The sequence below is a fragment of the Pteropus vampyrus genome, unplaced genomic scaffold (assembly GCF_000151845.1).
Source record: "Pteropus vampyrus isolate Shadow unplaced genomic scaffold, Pvam_2.0 Scaffold96, whole genome shotgun sequence".
Lineage (NCBI taxonomy): Eukaryota > Metazoa > Chordata > Mammalia > Chiroptera > Pteropodidae > Pteropus > Pteropus vampyrus.
In genome coordinates, this window is record NW_011888877.1 from 262,165 (window position 1) to 279,239 (window position 17,075).

General features: G+C 41.0%; 1 protein-coding gene across 1 annotated transcript in view; it reads right to left on the reverse strand.

The window, feature by feature from the left end:
- Positions 1-17,075, reverse strand: part of CUBN (cubilin) — a 248,376-nt gene that overhangs the window by 123,839 nt on the left and 107,462 nt on the right. The window contains 2 exon segments of the mRNA XM_023533142.1: positions 12,504-12,673; positions 14,030-14,204. Of these exon segments, the coding sequence (XP_023388910.1) occupies positions 12,504-12,673; positions 14,030-14,204 (345 nt within the window).

Consider the following 17,075-nt stretch of genomic DNA (forward strand, 5'->3'; position numbering starts at 1 on the left):
CACTCTTCCTTCACTGGCACTCTCCCTTGCGTCCCTCATTGCTCGCTCTGCACTGCTCGCTCTGTGTTACGAGACACTCCGTAGAGAGGCCTGCGTGGCTAGGAACTAAGGGAGGCCTCTAGCCAACAGTCTGCAAGGAACTGAATCCTGCCACCAGCCACGTGAGTGAGCCGGGAAAGACGCAGTTGAGGCACGCCTGGATTCCTGACACGGAAACTATAAACACTGTTGTTTTAAGGCATTAAGTTTGGGGATAATTTGTTATGTAGCAATAGGTAACTAAGACAGGGGGAGTGAAATAAGAGGTTGAAGAAAAAATGAACAATGGATTTTTAAGGACAAGAAAGTATAGTATCACATTTTAATTCAATTGCCATGGTGCTATTTGCAGTAATCACCTGTCAGTGCCTAAATTATTTAGTCAAAGTTTACTACACAAAAGAGCCTCAAGTGTGTGGTATTTTGGAGAAATAAAGAAAAGAAGTCTAAATTCCAACTGTCTCTTAACAAGGGAATAACTTAGGCTTCCTTCAGTACAGTCTGACACAGTCGATCACTCCAGGTGAGGAAGAGGACTCGCAGAGGTCTGGGAAACCCATCGCCCTTGATAAGGAATTCAAGGAATTCTTGTGTGGAGAAGTGAGGGGAGGGAATGGAGGTGGTCACCCAGACGTCCATTACTTGCCACTGTTAAAATTTCATTGATACAGAGAACAAACTGATGGCTACCAGAGGGGAGGAGGGTAAGGGGGTGGGTGAAAAAGGTGAAGGATAATAAGAGGTACAAATCTTCAGTTATAAAATAAATAAGTCGCACTGATGTCATGGACATCATAGAGAATAAAGTCAATAATATCATAATAACTTTGTACGGTGACAGATGGTTACCAGACTTACCGCAGTTATATGATAAGGTACAAAATGTAAAATCACTATGTTGTATAACTTGAACTAATATAATATTGTATGTCAACTATACCTTAATAAAAAAAATAGCCATGGGACTTGTAAACCCAAGCGGTTTCCTCCGGGATGGGGGCAGATGGTATCAGAGCCCATCTCTTTAGCAATTCATTTCTTTTTGGGAAAAAAAGAAAAGAACTTGAAGCCAATGTGTCAAAATATTAAGATTTGGCAAGTCTGGACAGTGGGATATTTTTGTTCATATATACTTTATACACATTATGTAGGTTATATTGAAAATATTTTATAATAGAGTTTTCAATAAAGAAAGAAGAATCTACATAAAGGAAGTTTTAGGAAATGTAGAAGAAGATTCACATATAAATATGCTCTTCATAGTATTATTAGAATAAGAAAAAAATGCAGAGTTATCTAAGTGGTCAATAATAAACTAATGGTTAACTGAACTCTGGTATGTCCATATGGTTGATTATATAGCCATAAAGAAATTACTTTTAAGAAGAAATATATTAAATAATGCTAAGGAGAAAATGCAGGATACAAAATGATATGCAGTATTACCTTAACTATCTATGTTTATGTGTGAGTAAGTATACACGTGTGTGTTTGCATATATATGTTTGTGTAGGAAATAAGCCAAACTTTTAATAGTTTGTCTCTGTATTCCAACATTATGGATGGCATTAATTACTCACTTCTTTTTTTTTCTGTACTTTAAAATTTTAATATGAGGAACACATAAAATTTTTAAATGACATATATATTTAAAATATTTAAGCATTTAACCAGTCAGACATGTAAGTGATCACGTACAGAGACATGACAATACACTAGTCATATAATAGTACTGCAGTAGCTAAGCCAGATGGATATTAATGCCACTTAATCTAGCCTTTTGCTGCCAGGAACGCATCAAATTAAATGGATACGCATCTGTTTTATGATCTCCAAGATGTTTATTAGCTGGCCAGTACCTACAAGTGTACCAGCCATCCCTGGAAATTCCAGGCTCATCGTCCAATGGCATTCCAGAGCTCATGGCTTGTACTGTCCCATATATCTGAACCTTGAAGGCAAACATCTTAAACCAAAGTCATTTCCCCCGGCCCTCACCCCTCCTTCACCTTCATTTCTTGCCTCAGTAAGTGCCAGAAGCATATACCCAATTGTTAAGCCATTTTAGATTTCTCTCTATCCCCTCACTCCAAAGGATCTTTGTGTCCCGTCAATTCTCTCTCTGACATGTTTCTTGGATCCCTTCCCGTCACCTCCCCGCAGGGCCTCCTCTGGTGTCTTGATTTGGGACCCTGTCACGTCTTGCCTAAGTCACCACAGCAGCCTGAAATTCTCCCTGCCTAAATTTGTGCCCCTTCAATTCAATCTCCAAACAACCGCCAGCATGCAGTGTGCTCCCCCTAAAATGTAAAAGCCAGTACAAAAGGAAAGCTGAGTGTCCCAATACTTTTAAAAATTGCACTAAATCAAGATAAGCAATCGCTGACGCTTTGCTTGAGAACTAAAGAGCAGGGCCTGACATGATGCAGTGCACAGTGCTCCTGCCCGCAGCCTCCTCCTCTACGATCAAAGCCCTGGTGACGGAGTGCCTCGTGATGACCTTACTAAAACCGTCACTGCTTGCAGCCTGAAGCACATGACTGAGGGGTAAAAATGAACATCAGCTTCCTCAGTAATGTTTGCATTTTCACTTCTAGAAACTGAAATATATTTCTTCAGATTGCTGGAGAGGAGGTGGGCGGGGGGATATTTCTTCTGAATCTCCTGTCTTCTGGTTTTACTGACTTTCATCTTGCTCAGGGAGAAAATAAGCCAACTAAGTGTGTGGGTTAAAATTTTTACAAACTGGAGTAAGAAGAAACGATTTTAATTCAAAAGTAAAACACACAAAGTATTTTATAATCCCCAAAGTACGACGATGCTTGCCCTTAGCTTCAGTTAACGTTTCCGTGCGAACAAATTATGACGTATATAAATATGCTTTTATTTTCATTTTCTGCACTATTACTTTCTTCTTCTTAATTCATTTAGGAATCTTCTGGAAGGTATTAAAATAACACACTCATAAAGCGATAAAATTCACTGAGATGATATATTGAAGAATGTGGGGAAAATTTATAAAACATATTTTAAGGTTTAAAAAGTAAGATAAAATAAAATGAATGTTTATGAACTAATGAGGATAGATAGAAATGAAGGGGGATTATGAATCCAGTTCTGTGTACCTCAGGTCCACAAATTCTGAAAAGATCAGTGAAGAACTTTAACATAGTATGAGTAGTAATAGAAGTAGTAGAAGTAATAGAAAAATTAGGAGTAGCAGCTAACACTTATCTGCACCAGACATTCTGAAAAATGTTTTAAATACATTTTAAAAAATTCAGTCTTTCTTATAATTATATTTTGCAGTGGTAAGATTGAGGCTCAGAAAACAAATAACTTGCTCGCAGTCACACACTGAGTAGTGTAGAGCCATCCATGTGACATCCGATTACCATTAAACTGGCCAAAAAGATAAAATCAAGGATAATTCATTGAGAACAGTATTCTAGGAAGCTACATGAGGTGCCCATGATCCCCCAGAAAGATAATCGTGGGAGCCGCGGAAATAGAAGGGAAGCCTCCTCTCACTTACCCAGTCCTGCCATAAAGCATCATCGGTGGCATGTCAGAAAGTCTTATTTGCGGCCCCCTGGATTTCAGGGTGGCTGGCACCTGTCGTGCATGCCACTCGGCCGAACGCGCATGGGGCTCCCAGCCTGGCTAACCTGGCAGACGGTGCAGTAAAGGACACAGCACCTTGGGCTGATACGTCAACTTAGAATTTACATCCTTGATCTCTAAACTTGGTCCTGTTCTTGGATTCAGGTAGAAACCCTCCTTGTCCTTTCTGGTCTAACCACGACCCAAATGCCTGGTCCAGCACGGCCTCTGTCTCACCTCGCCCCGGGCCTACTTTAACTTTCAAATGGGTCTTTACTCTTTACTTCATTTTTAATGCCCCACAACACATATCTACTGCTTCTGATTGCCTTAAAGCTCACTATATATATATATATATATATAGTGAAGGATAAAATATTTAGGATACAGAGAGATCATTTCCATCAGAGTGCAAAGTCAATTTCGAAGATGAGAATCTATGAAATATTTTCACGTATTACATATGGTAGTATAGCTGCTGATGGAATTACCATTTTGGAATTCAAACTGCTCTAAGACAGAGGAAATATTCAGTGATAGGGAGGGGAATCCCTCAGGAAATTATCCAAGCTGTTAAAATCATAAATGTGAGGACAGAAATGAAAATATGACTCATTATAGCAGCTTTTCCTAGGGGTGGGACGTAGGAAGCATCGGTTTCCTCAGTCAGTGACATTTTCCAGCTACACTCCTCTGAAACTAAACGCCAAGATAAATTCTCATGTCAGGATACTGTCACTCCTTTTCCTTTGTTCTACGTTATTGCATTCAGTCTTCAACTTTTACAGACTATAAACTCTAATAATCTGCAGTTGTTCCAAGCAGTGTTAATATGAAAAAAATCCAAGAAGCTCATTTCATGTTCACAAATAAACAGGAATTTGAGGAGATTCTGAGCTGACATATAAACAAAACAAAGCCTGTGGCTACAGATTGAGAGCTGTGGGTTTCAAGTCCTTTATTCTTTGCTTTAAGGGTACATTGGGACAGTATTGGAACAGCTTTGGGTGACTATTGGGCACTGGAATGCAAAAAAGGCTAAAGCAGGTTATCGAAAGCAAGACGCAAAATAAATATTTTACAGAGATCATCAGAGATCATCCTCACGTATCAAAAGGAAACTAAATTTTCTGTGGTGAGGAGTGAAGTAGAGAGGGAAGAATGAGAGTGAGAGACGGAGGAAGAGATTAATTTTTGTCTTGGATTTATTTGTAAAACAATAAATATTTAAGGAAGAATTCTTTCCATCATCTCTTTGAAGCACTGAGTTCTATTATTCCTGTGTCTGTTTGCTCTGTTTTGGAAACAATCGCTGTTTTAAAAGGAAACACAGCATGGGTAGTATCTTAAAAAAATAAAACAAAATGTGGAAACTGCATTCTGTCTGCCCCATCCCACCCTGGGCCTTACTGTCAACTAATGTGAACAACAACAGAAACCCTGGCTTTGGGTGGGGGTGGGGCATCTGGTTTTCTTCAGTTTACATCGGACACTTCACTTTTTCTCCTAGACCGGTACAAAAGGCTTCAGAAAAGAAAACAGCTGCTCATCACACGCCCTTTCTGTGCCCTGGGCTCGGTGAGCCCTGGTGTATGTTTTCCCCAAATGAGGACTGGATCTGGGCCGCTTCTGCTTGCTTTTATCTGTTTCTTACTGATTCTCACAAGGCAGACATTCCATTGTGCTGAGCGAAGAGGATGCTGAATTCAGAGGTCGGAGCCTCTGGGGCCCGTCCTGCTGCTGAACTGACTTCTCTCTCACTCTCACTCTGAGCTACAACCAGCATTTCCCAGAGATCAATAAGAGCTTACAGGGCTACATGAATCTGAGGCTCAGAAGAGAGACTCTGATTAAGCAATTAAACTGTCAGTCGGAGGTCACTTTAAAAGTCAGCCTTTTTGAAAGGAAACATAATGGAGCCATTTTCATGCTGACCATACAGAGTCATGCCTGGCCTGTGGGTCCCACCGCTGCCTTAGCAAGAATGGCTCACAATGCATCATCATTCGGAGAGCCTGAGGTTAACTACACTGGCCAGTCAAAAGGGACTGAGCAACATATTACCAAACCAGTTGAAACCTGAGTGCAAGCTGAGCTTTCTGATCAGCACCCCATGATGCCATCGCCATTTCAATGAAGTCAGAAAATTCGGTGTCTCTTTTTCCATTATAGTAACATGTAATTCTAGAAAACACACTTAGGAGATGTTATCTAATTCTCATGTGGCTCAGAATAGTGAGATTGTATATCGATGACTATGCCGGCAGTGAACTCTGCACAGCACATTCCCAAATGTGTCATCTGCAATTTTCCACTGATCCTTGCGGGAGTAGAGACAGCAAAAATTCATTTATTCAGCCATGCATCTATTAGTAATTCATGCATCAAACAGATTGATGCCTTTGAAATACAAACACTCTTGCTGTGGATTATATGAGAGGGGACAGAGGCTGTGTATTACTGTTCCATTTTTAAATTTTCATTCGTTTCTTCCACTTGTTGATTTTTGCATTTAATTCCAGGAAACCAAAAGTGATGTCTTGGAGCTGCTGTGGGCTTACACTGCCACTACTCGGGACCACTGGGGACCAGGCTGACTATAGGAAAGCTGTCCTCTGCACAGCAAGTGGACAGTAGAATTACCCTCTGACCCGATGCCTGGTGGACTTGTGCCCTAGAGGGCGACCAGAAGCTTAGAGCTGTGTGAGTCTGACTGTGATCCCCAGAATAAGCCCCCGCTGACATCACCCAGCCCTTCGTGTCCATTTCTTCAGCTCCCACCTTGTTCCCCTCCTCCTCCCCAGAAACACAACTCCAAAAAAGATCCTCCTCCCTAGTTTCTCTCTTTCCTTGGGTTCCCCAGACACTCGATTTCATAAATGAGCACCCTAAGGTCCCCAGGTTTCTGGCACCACGTCCAGAAACTAGGGCCACCAGTGCCTGGCCCTTGGCTGGCACCAAAGAGCAGATGGATGAGTAGAATGCACGCTGCCTGACTTCAGAGCAGAGGCGCCCTCCACTTCATAATTGAAATCCTAGCACTTTTCCTTATTGTGGGTTCAACTGAGAGTTCAAAATGGTGCCAATATAACCCTAATTTTATTTTCTCCCTCTTTTCCCAGTTGTCCTTTATTCTGCCATTCAGTTCCCTGTACACAGGCTATAATTTTTACATTTTACCAGAATACTTATTCTTTATTTCGGCTCGCTTGTGTTTTAGTGCTGGTCCTGCTACTAATTTCTACCTGGTGTTGATGCTGACCCTTCTGGACATCGGTTTTCTTATTTTTAAAATAAGTTGCTGACAGTAAATTATCTCTATAATCTCTCCTCATCCAATCTTAACATTTATGTATCTATGTGTTCATGACCATTAATCATAACGACTGCTAAAATTAGTATTTCCACTCTGACAATCCAAACTGTAATAGGAGTTTTATAAAAGATGATGGCTGGTCCCATGCAAGCATAATTTACCTTGGTATTAAGTAGTACACTTGAGCTCTATTAAAAATCCCATGAACACAAACATCATTCGGCAGCATCATTGGAGCTGACTGTTTTTCTCTTTGTTAATGACTCTGTCGAAGCAACAGAACCAAGAAATTAACTTGCATGTCTCCAGAATGAGTAATGGCTTTGTATGAACTAAACTGCAGAGATATTGTGTAAGGTATTGGACTTTCGGGTACTTTTCACATCCAGTGTCCATCTAGCTATAAAGAGTAGATGGCTGCTGCCTCAATGCCTGCTTTCATGAAGCCCTGGACAACTAACTATAACTTGGAGCCAACCTTCCTGCCTCGCCAGGACACTGCCCGCCCGGTTCCAAACCTCTGCCGACCTCCCATCCCCATAATTGCGCCCACCTGGCAGCCGTACACAGCAGATCTCTATCTCAATTTATCTGAACAGTCCTTTTTCACATTTCTTTATCTTTTTGTAAGGGTGATTTATAAATTGGAAAAACAAAAAATGATTCTGTTTATATGTGGTTTATGTAATTTTCAATATAGATAAATTTGCAAATCAAAATAAAATATGGTTGGGCATCTGTTGTAATTTCTCATTCTGAAAATATAAAATTTATAGCGTCAATCTCTCCAGGTCTCTGCCCTGATAACATGACTTCATCAATTATCCCGTTTATCTCTTACATGTAGCCACTCTTTTCCCACCAGCATCTTGCCCTCTTGGCATGTTTAAGCTTCTTCATCATTAAAACAATAATTTTCTGTTGATCTTGCCTTACTCATAGGTTGTAACCTTTTATCCCCCTATACCATTCGCTTCCATAATTCTGGAGAAAAAGCTAAGCTTCTGCACCTCTTCACCCACTGTGATCTGGAGCACTCCACTACTACCCACGCTGACCCTGCTCCTTACAAGGTCATCGAAGACCGAATGCAGTTGCTGTGTTTCAGTCTAAGCTCCCACTCTGTCCTGGTTCTCTACCTCCCTCTCTGAGTTTCCCTCCTGCCTCCTTTTTCCTCTGTTCCTCCGCCTGCCCCTTAAGTGGGGGGTGTTTCTCAAAGAGTTTACTTGGCCCTTTTCTCTTTACTAAATACTACTATAAGTGACCACACCTACTTTGATATTAACAACCATCCGAATACACAGAAATTACCCTCAAATAGACATGTCCAGCTCATACCCCACATGGAACCCTAATGCACGTGTTGAACTCTATAAGGGACATAGCGTAGACCTTTAAACTCGTTTCCAAACTCAGTAGTCGAACTCTTTGCTCATTTAGTTAATGACATCATCGTCCACCCATTCTTCAGGAGAACAGTCTTAGCTCCTCTATCTCAGCCACCCAGCCCACCCTCAGCCTGTAATTAGCCTCTAGGTTTTGGCGACTCCACCACCATAACCGTTTTCCAATGTGGCCTTTCTCTCCATCCTCAAGGCCACTGCCCAAGATTTTTCCACTGCTTCCCAAACAGCCTTTATATCATCTTTCTCCTTCTCTGTCAACCATCTTAGAACAACTGCCTGTTATCATTGTAAAATACAGTTCTGAGTACATTGCTTCTCTGTTTCACAGAAAACTTTCATCACCCCTTATTATCTATAGGATAATTTCAGATTCTTCGCAGAGTATGAGTTTGTCCAAGTTAGGTATCTTCTGTAGACCCCTGGTCTCCACATGCTCTCCTACACATAGCTACACTCCAGGCACAACGCTCTCTTTCCCTAGTCCCAAATGTCTGCGTGCTCACACCTCTGTGCACACTTTCCCTAAAGCCTCCTTACCATATTTCTACTAGTGAAATTCTGCCACTTAAATGTCACCTTCAGTGTGAAACCTTCCCTGGATCCCAAGCCCAAACGAACCATGCCTCTGTTTTCTCGTGATTATTACAGCAGTTTATTGAGTCCTAAGTACACTAAGTGCTAGGCACCATGCTATGAGCAAGATTCATAAGTAGGTTCTTCTTTAACTGAAGACCGTAAGGCCCAGGATCACAGGTGGGAAGACCTAAGGCCACTGCCCCTCCTAGTACCCTACGCCACCCACCTTTCTCTGTCAGCGCTTGTTGAAATGCCCCTGAGAGCACTCACCATCAGCATCATTATAATTATGGCTAGCATGAACCGAGAACTTTCTATGTGACAGGCAGGTCACTTAGATAGTTTCAAATATCTCAACGACAAATCTGACACAGTACTCTTACTAGCCCCATTTCACAGTTAAGGAAGTCAAAGCTGAAAGATTAACTTTCTCCCAGGCCACACCGCTACAAAATGGCACAGTCTAGGCTCAGCTCCACCACAGAGCTGGATTTCTTAACCACAGCCCTGTGGTGCCTCACACTGTGCGTGAGTTCACTTTTTACATCAAAGTGTTGCTCGAGTGCTCGGTGGCATCTGCTTCTGAATGCCCCACCTGCCCACCGGTGGGGACGCTCCAACTGCTTCATACGGGATCCCCTGATTCTGACGACTTGTTTGTACTATTACTTTTTGTATTTTACTTTATCTGCCAGACTGGACTACTCCCAGCACCTGTCTTTGCGTTTATTTTCCTATCTCTACGCCTATGACCAGGCCATAACTGATGTTTTACTTCCTCCTATTTATTCCCTCTTGCTACAGTTTAAGTCAAGCCCAGTTGCAAGCTGAGATATGGCAGTGGTTCAGAGAACACCCAGGCTGTGTATTTATATCTCAGGTAGGTGGAAAATCCTACTCATGACAACAGGAGGGAAATAATGCAGCCATGATGGGTGTGCCTTTGACCTAGGCTTTGTTTTGTTTACACATCTTTGTATGTTGAAGTCCACAGATTATGGACTTTACCAAGGAGGAGAAACTGTACTGGCACCATACAGGGGAAGGCAGCGAGCGATGAAGAAACACCCACCACAGGCAAAACATGAGGTAGACAGTTTGTCTCCGGCCCATCAAAACGTCTCTTGAAGGCCCCTCTTCTGCTTCAAAGCTTTACTTCACCTGTATTTTTAAAGTCTTTTTAGGAGAGTACAGAGTTCCTGGTTGGTAGTTATTTTCCTTCTTCAAACTGAAAATATCACCCCATTGTCTTTTTTGCTTCCAATTATCACTATTGAAAAGTCAGCATTCAGTCTGCCACTTCCTAAAAGGTAATCTATTCTTCTGCCCACCCACTCTCTTGGCCAATTACAACTTTTTGTTTTCATTGTCATAAGTTTTCTGGATAAGTATGTTTTTCAATTTATCCTGCTTGGCTGTTTGAGTTCCTTAGGATTCTTATTTTTGTAAACTGATTTTCATCCGTTTTAGAAAAGTCTTAGTCATTAGCTCTTCAAATATTGCTTCTGCTCCATTTACCTATCTTTCCTTCTGGGATTACAATTAAATGCATGTTATATCTTTTTAGCATTTATATCTCTCCTCTATGTGTCTTAACCTCTCTTTTGTATTTTTTTCTTTTGCTTATCCATGCTTTTTTCTAGATAGATTCTTCTGACTTCTATTGCAGTTTACTATTTCTCTCTTCATCTCTGTACAATTTGTCTAATATGACAAAAAAAAAAAATTTTCCACTGGGAATTTAATTTCAGCTGTTGTATTTATCCAGTTTTTAAATTTTCAGTTAGTTCTTTTTCATATTTGCAATATTGCTTTTTATAGTTTGCTTAAAGTTTTAAGTTTTACTTTTACCTCCATAAGCTTAGTAACCATAGCTGATCGCCAACTTGTGCCTGGCTTATTAGTATGTTTGTTTCCACTGTTGTTACTAAGGTTGTCTCTTCATGTACATGAATATCTTCGATAGTGTGCTGGTTATTGCATATGAAAATCTTTTGGTAGAAATGAGGTGTATGATGATTTTACATCCCTTAGAAGATTTCAAATCGCGTCTGCTGCACTTCCAATAGCAATATAGAGTTGCTCTCATGTTTCCGTGGCTTGAGATCTGGGGGTGACTGGAAGCTGGGATGCAGTCTTTGTAAAGGCTGTTTTATTTTACCTAGGATTTAGGCTGGTTTACCAAGACCTCCACCCTATTTGGGCCTTGGACTCAAACTTTGTTCCCCTTTGCCCCAAGAGGCTCTCAGAAGTGCTGCTAACTAACTTCTGCATCGGCAGATGCCCTGTGGGCAAAGCAGTCCTAAATATTAGGCTCACGTCTCTCTCTAATATTAAGTCAGAAATGTCAACTATCTTGTGAGTTCTTTATTGTACTTAGGAAGATATTTTTAAATATCATCCAAAATTTTTAAATTGTCTTTGTCAGGAGAGTTGGCCAGAGTTATCACTTCTGAAAGTAGATAACCTACACCTTATGTTTGTGTAAAATTTTGCTAATTTTGACTACAAAGACTCATTTAGAAGGTTAATTACATAGTCATAATTCAACTGAGTTTTTAAGTACATTAATGATTTAATCTTATAAAATAATACTTGAAATTATACCATTAGTGGACTACGTTGAGAAATGTGAACAATTTTTTAGTTTTCTTAAGTTAAATCTGAAAGTTAGCCAGTTGAGGGTTGTATAAGAATCTGTCAGAAAACTAAACTAGAAAGATTCATTAACTAGGAGAATCTGGGTTATATTTGAATGAAATGTTTCAAAATACAAATGAAAGATGAAAAACCTTTTTGTTAAAAAAAAGTCAGATAACCAAAAAAATGAAATTAAAACCAAAAAAAAAAATCTCAAAATGCAACCTTATTCACTCTTACATTAAAAACATACAGGAATGTATTAAAGTTGTTGGCAGTAAGAGAACCTTTTTGTCATCTAACCAACTAATAGCCATATCCCTTCTCCTTCACCCGCATCATCCAATATATTCTCTCCTACCAGACACTGATTTGTTCAAATAGCAGATTGAGATATTCTGATCTCAAAAAAGCAGAACCCTATGAGAACCTCCGGAGGCTTAATAATAATTGATTTAAAGTAGTTATGATAAATCCATTCCACTATACTTTCTTAATGTCTCTTGTAGCCAGTTCTGGCTAATGATATGTAAGGGGGCTTCTGTGAAAATTCTTTCTTGATTAAAGAAATACAAAATAGAAACAATTAACACTATTCCTCCTCTCTTCATCAGACTCATACAGCATGTTCAGAGCTGCTGCAGCCATTTTCTGACCATGAGGTAATATACACAATGAAAAGCCAACATACTAAGAACGGCGGAGTGGAAACTGAGTTATTTAACAAACCCTGAGATTATCTACCTCTTGATTTGTATTTGGGTAAAAAAGAAATGTCTTTATATTTTAAGTTGCCAATAGGGGGTTTCCTACGATTTTATGTTGAAAACATCCATAACTACTATATTCATTAAATATGCTCATATGGCAATGTTTTGAACCAGGTTTGACTCTAGACAACGCTTGACATTTGTTTCACTTACCATAATACAAGAGTCCTGAGATTCAAGGTCAATGTCAGTGAAGTTCAAGAGAACACGGTAATTTCTTTCCACTTGAATGACCCAAGAACAGTCAGTGTTACTCCTATAAGGACTAGGGTAATTTGGAGAATGAATCTCTCCACTGGGAGCCTGGAAAGTTCCACCGCAACCTGTAGGTAGGAAACTCAGTTCAGTAATGAGAGGAATCTCTGATGCATAAAAGTTTACCCCACAACCTTGTAGAAGAGGACCATATGCTACTATATTAGACTACCAGTTTTATGTAGTCTGGGCTAACCATTTTGAAGACCTGAATATCCACCATTAATTCATTCATCCCAACAAAACCAACAAGGGCAACTAAGAAAATACTTCAAATACCAAAAGTCATTTTAAAGATATTGAAAAATAAGTGCAAACGAAATCATGTTTTCATTAAGCCATGAAATGCCTCTTCATGGTTCTCTAAAAATATAGCATTAATCCAGTAGTGTATGCTTTTACAAATAATTTAATATCTGCCTTTTAAAATTTAATACTCTGGATCTGATACAATTATTTTTTTTTATTCCTGTGATGTTATTGAATACCTATCAATGTCTATCTCTATGACCCATCATTTCTTAGATTGATGATATAAACCAGTAATGCAAAAATTCAATATTATTTTCTAATGATTGAAAATCACTTAGGGATAGTCTAAATAATACACATTTGTAATTCCCATTAAATTTATATATCACCGACATTAGGAAAGATGTAATATACTTACTCTATCATTTTAGAGTTGCAGAAGAAAGGCCACAAGGCAGCTTAGAGTTACATCTCTGCTTTGGCATTTTCTGGAAGTCACTAACTTCTCTAAGCTTTGATTTCCTCCTTAGTATAATGAGTATATAAAATGAATTTCCCTTGCAGAGTGGTCGTGAGGATGAAATAAGATAATTCTTATAGAATAGTTAGGAAAGTTCCTGGCACACAGTAAGTATTTAATAAATGTGGTTATTATGAGTAGGTGCACAGGTTAATGTCTGCTAAAACATTTTGTGCATTATTTTTTTATTTAAAGGATCTGCAAGTAATTTCCTTAGACTGCTTATGTTCTTGGGCAGTATATCACACACTGTGATTCCTTGGAATTCACAAATTTAACATTTACGGCTTTGGTATCTGCCAAGAACACCAAGGTCTATACCGTGGCACGAAGGAACCTACCACTTTGCTGATGTCCCAGCAGTGCGAGGCTGGTGAACAGGCACAAGTCTGTGGGGAGGAAGTGAGTTTAACCTGTCACCCGACTTCTCTCACCATCGACTTGTATAATGTCCTGGTTATCGCATGTGCGGTGGACTTGGGAAGTTAAGCTCTACCACATGCTTTAGGGAAAGGTATATGCCAAAGCCACGTTCGCCCCTTGGGAACCACAAAGCTGTCAAGATGTAGCGTTCATACCTCTCTCCAGTCACTTCATGAAATTTACAAGGGCCGGGCTTCAGTGCTTTGCGACTCCGCCTTGGTTCACTCACCTCCAGGGACTGCCTGCCACGAGGCATGGAAGCCTCTCCCATTTATGAAGCTGTCGGTCTTAAACCGGATGGCTAGCTCATTTCCAGTGCTGGACACTTGCATGGGATTCTCAGATGATCTTCGGGCACACAACTGGGCTATTCTGGGAGAGTGAAAATCGGGACCTCCATAGATCTAAGATGGGATATACAAAACAGGACTTAAATTAAGAGATATATGTAAGCAATTATAGCCCTCCTCTGGCTCAACTTTACCACTAGCCCTTGGACTTTATTATCATTAGAGACTGAAATCTCAGCTTCCCTGGGTGAGAAGGAACTTTAAACTCGAGCTGGATTTTTCAAAGGCACACTCTCTGCCCTGGGAATACACAAGTTCAACCACCCAAGAAATGCCTTCTTGTTCCATCGGCCAGAATTGTAGAGCTGAACTGAATAGATTATTCCAGAATCTTCCCTATATTCATCCCCTCTTCCTCTTTTTCATGTCTTCATAGGATTCCCTGATTCCTTTGGCCAAGGCATTGGAGATAACACAGGGTCGAGTCTGATTTTCTAACTCTTCTAGGCATGTAGAAATAGACTTAGTATGAAGCTATGTTGTTTGTGAAAATCAAGTTCATTGAAGGTTACTGATATCCTACTTATATTTTTAGGATTTTCCACTTTGAAATCTGAATATTTTATAAAATTAGGCATTTAATATAATATTTTTGCTGCTTCAGAATGAGTGGAAATATAACCTCTGTCCATGTGTTCTGTGGCATCTTCGAGAAGGGACTACAGCTCCTCTGTCCTTGCTCCTAGCATGCCCGCTCACAGGAACATGACACAGAGGATCCAACTTCTGCCCAGGAATTGTTCTGCACTCTGTGCCAGGATCTGGATGGTTCCCTCTAAGCCCATCTCACTTGTCCTCAGATTGACCTCCTAGGTTCCTCCAACTTGCAACTGTCTGTGAGACTGGGATCCAATACCCTAGTGACACACACATTCCTCCTGGCAAGTGTCCTCTTGGTCTCACATCCAGCATCTAGCAGGCTAGTCTAGCCCGGCCAGGGTGGGCCTCCAGGACACTTCACACACAGGTTTCTCAGTCGCCAGTGGGCCCTGCTTATGCAGTATATGTGTTTGGGGTACGTGTGTGGGGAGACAGGTGGAAAATGTGAGGAATAGAAGATATTGACCCCTTACCTTCAGGTCTTGAATTTGTAGAATAAAGACCATTTGGGGCAACAGTTTTCAGGCATATTAGTATCTGGGTCCTTCCCTCCCCCACATATATATGCCTGTAATCCTATACTTGGGATCGGAACCAGGTACACAGCCCTCGGTGAGACTTGGTGCAGCGCGCCCCCCGCCCCCCACACACACCTCCACCATCTATATCTGTACAATGGCTTCCCACCTCGTTACTTTCCCCTCACTTCCCAGGCCCCCAGCTCTGCCCACCCTTGGGGCGGCTGCTGACTGATCTGGGAAACACTCAGAGTTCTCTGGGGAGAGAGAGTGAGAACAAGAAGCCTGCTTTTGGGGAGGAGTGTGTGATTTGAATCTATAATGATTTCTTTGTCTGATTAATTCCCCCAGCCACGCAGGAAAGGCCAAAATGAATGAAACTGCTGTTTGAGGCAGGGCCGAGCACAAGGACAGTAATTGCAAAGGAATGAAGCAGGCCGACAGCCGCATGCTCGTTTTCATTAGGAGGAGTGAAGCCTGCCTGGCCCCCTAAGCCCCAGCCGAAGCAGGACTTCAGGCAGAGAGAGCCCTGTGTGGCCCTTTACACGTACACATATGCAAATGCAAGAGATGGGATGGATTCTTGTTTAGAGTGTCCTTCCCGTTCTGAAGGTCTCCCTGCCCCTGGCCCAGGGTGCAGTCCTCAGAGCGAGACACTGGCGGCATGTGCTCTTAATCACCTGAGCCCGATTAGCAGCGCTTATCTGGAGGGAACGTGGGGCTCGAGTTTAGTTCTAACAGGGAAAACTTGCACGTCAGCAAGATAGCCTTTGTTTTCCCTGCTCACGGGCCCCCTTGAGATCACAAACATACTGGGTACGAGCCAGCTGGCCCGGAAGCCTCCAGAAGAATAAACACTGCCACTTCTGCTTCCCCTCTTACTGCGCTGGGCTCACAGACGACCATGGTGAGGGATCAGCGAGAGCTAGCTGCCCACGCCAAGCGATTGCCCAGGTTTATTGCATGAGGAGTGTGTTTCTTTTTCTGCTTTACACTGGTTTAAAGACTGAAATAAAATCAGCCAGTGTTTCCAGGACCAAAACAACAGAATGGCACTGGGCTTCCACAAATAAAACCAGTAACAAGAGCATGACTCTTCAAAAGAGGAAAAAGATGGAAAGAATTTCAGGGTGTGGTTCATTCGACTACAGCATATGACTAAACTTTGGGGGGAAGAGAATTGGGCTGATGATCAGAGATTAAAAAATGTGTTTTTAGCAAATTCTTAGGATATAGAACATTTCAAAGCCTATGGTTTTAATCTGTTTTGAACATTGCTTTCTGCTCTGTTAGCTCCATTTATTGTTACCATCAAGTCAGCATTCCAGGGTTATGAGTAACCAAACGGCTGTTGCTTCATGCCACTGGCCACTTTTTGGGCATTCAGTTTTGAGGGAGAAAACTTGGTGAAATTTTTGGTGAAAAGTTTTGTGAAAAATAAATTTGTTGAAACCCAGGAAGACCCAATACCCGGTGACACTGAGGTCCTACTTGGCTGTGCTCGGCAGAGCAGGAAAGGATAATGTGCAGGCTGAGAATGGATGGGTCCAGAAAGCCAGCAGTGTTTCTAGGCCACACACACCCCAAGAGCAACAGATTTCGAAACCTCTTGCTAACACGTTATCAGTGTCTACAGTATGAAGGATGGAAAAGCCATTAATGTAAATTTATTACAGCACTTTTGCCCTGACTTCAGCATTTGCAGAGTTCATTATCTGAACAAAATGTTTTTGAACAAAAAGTAAGAAGGTTACTCTTTTCGGCCTTAAGGAAAAAAACTCTTCCAAAATATTTAATGGCCTCAAAA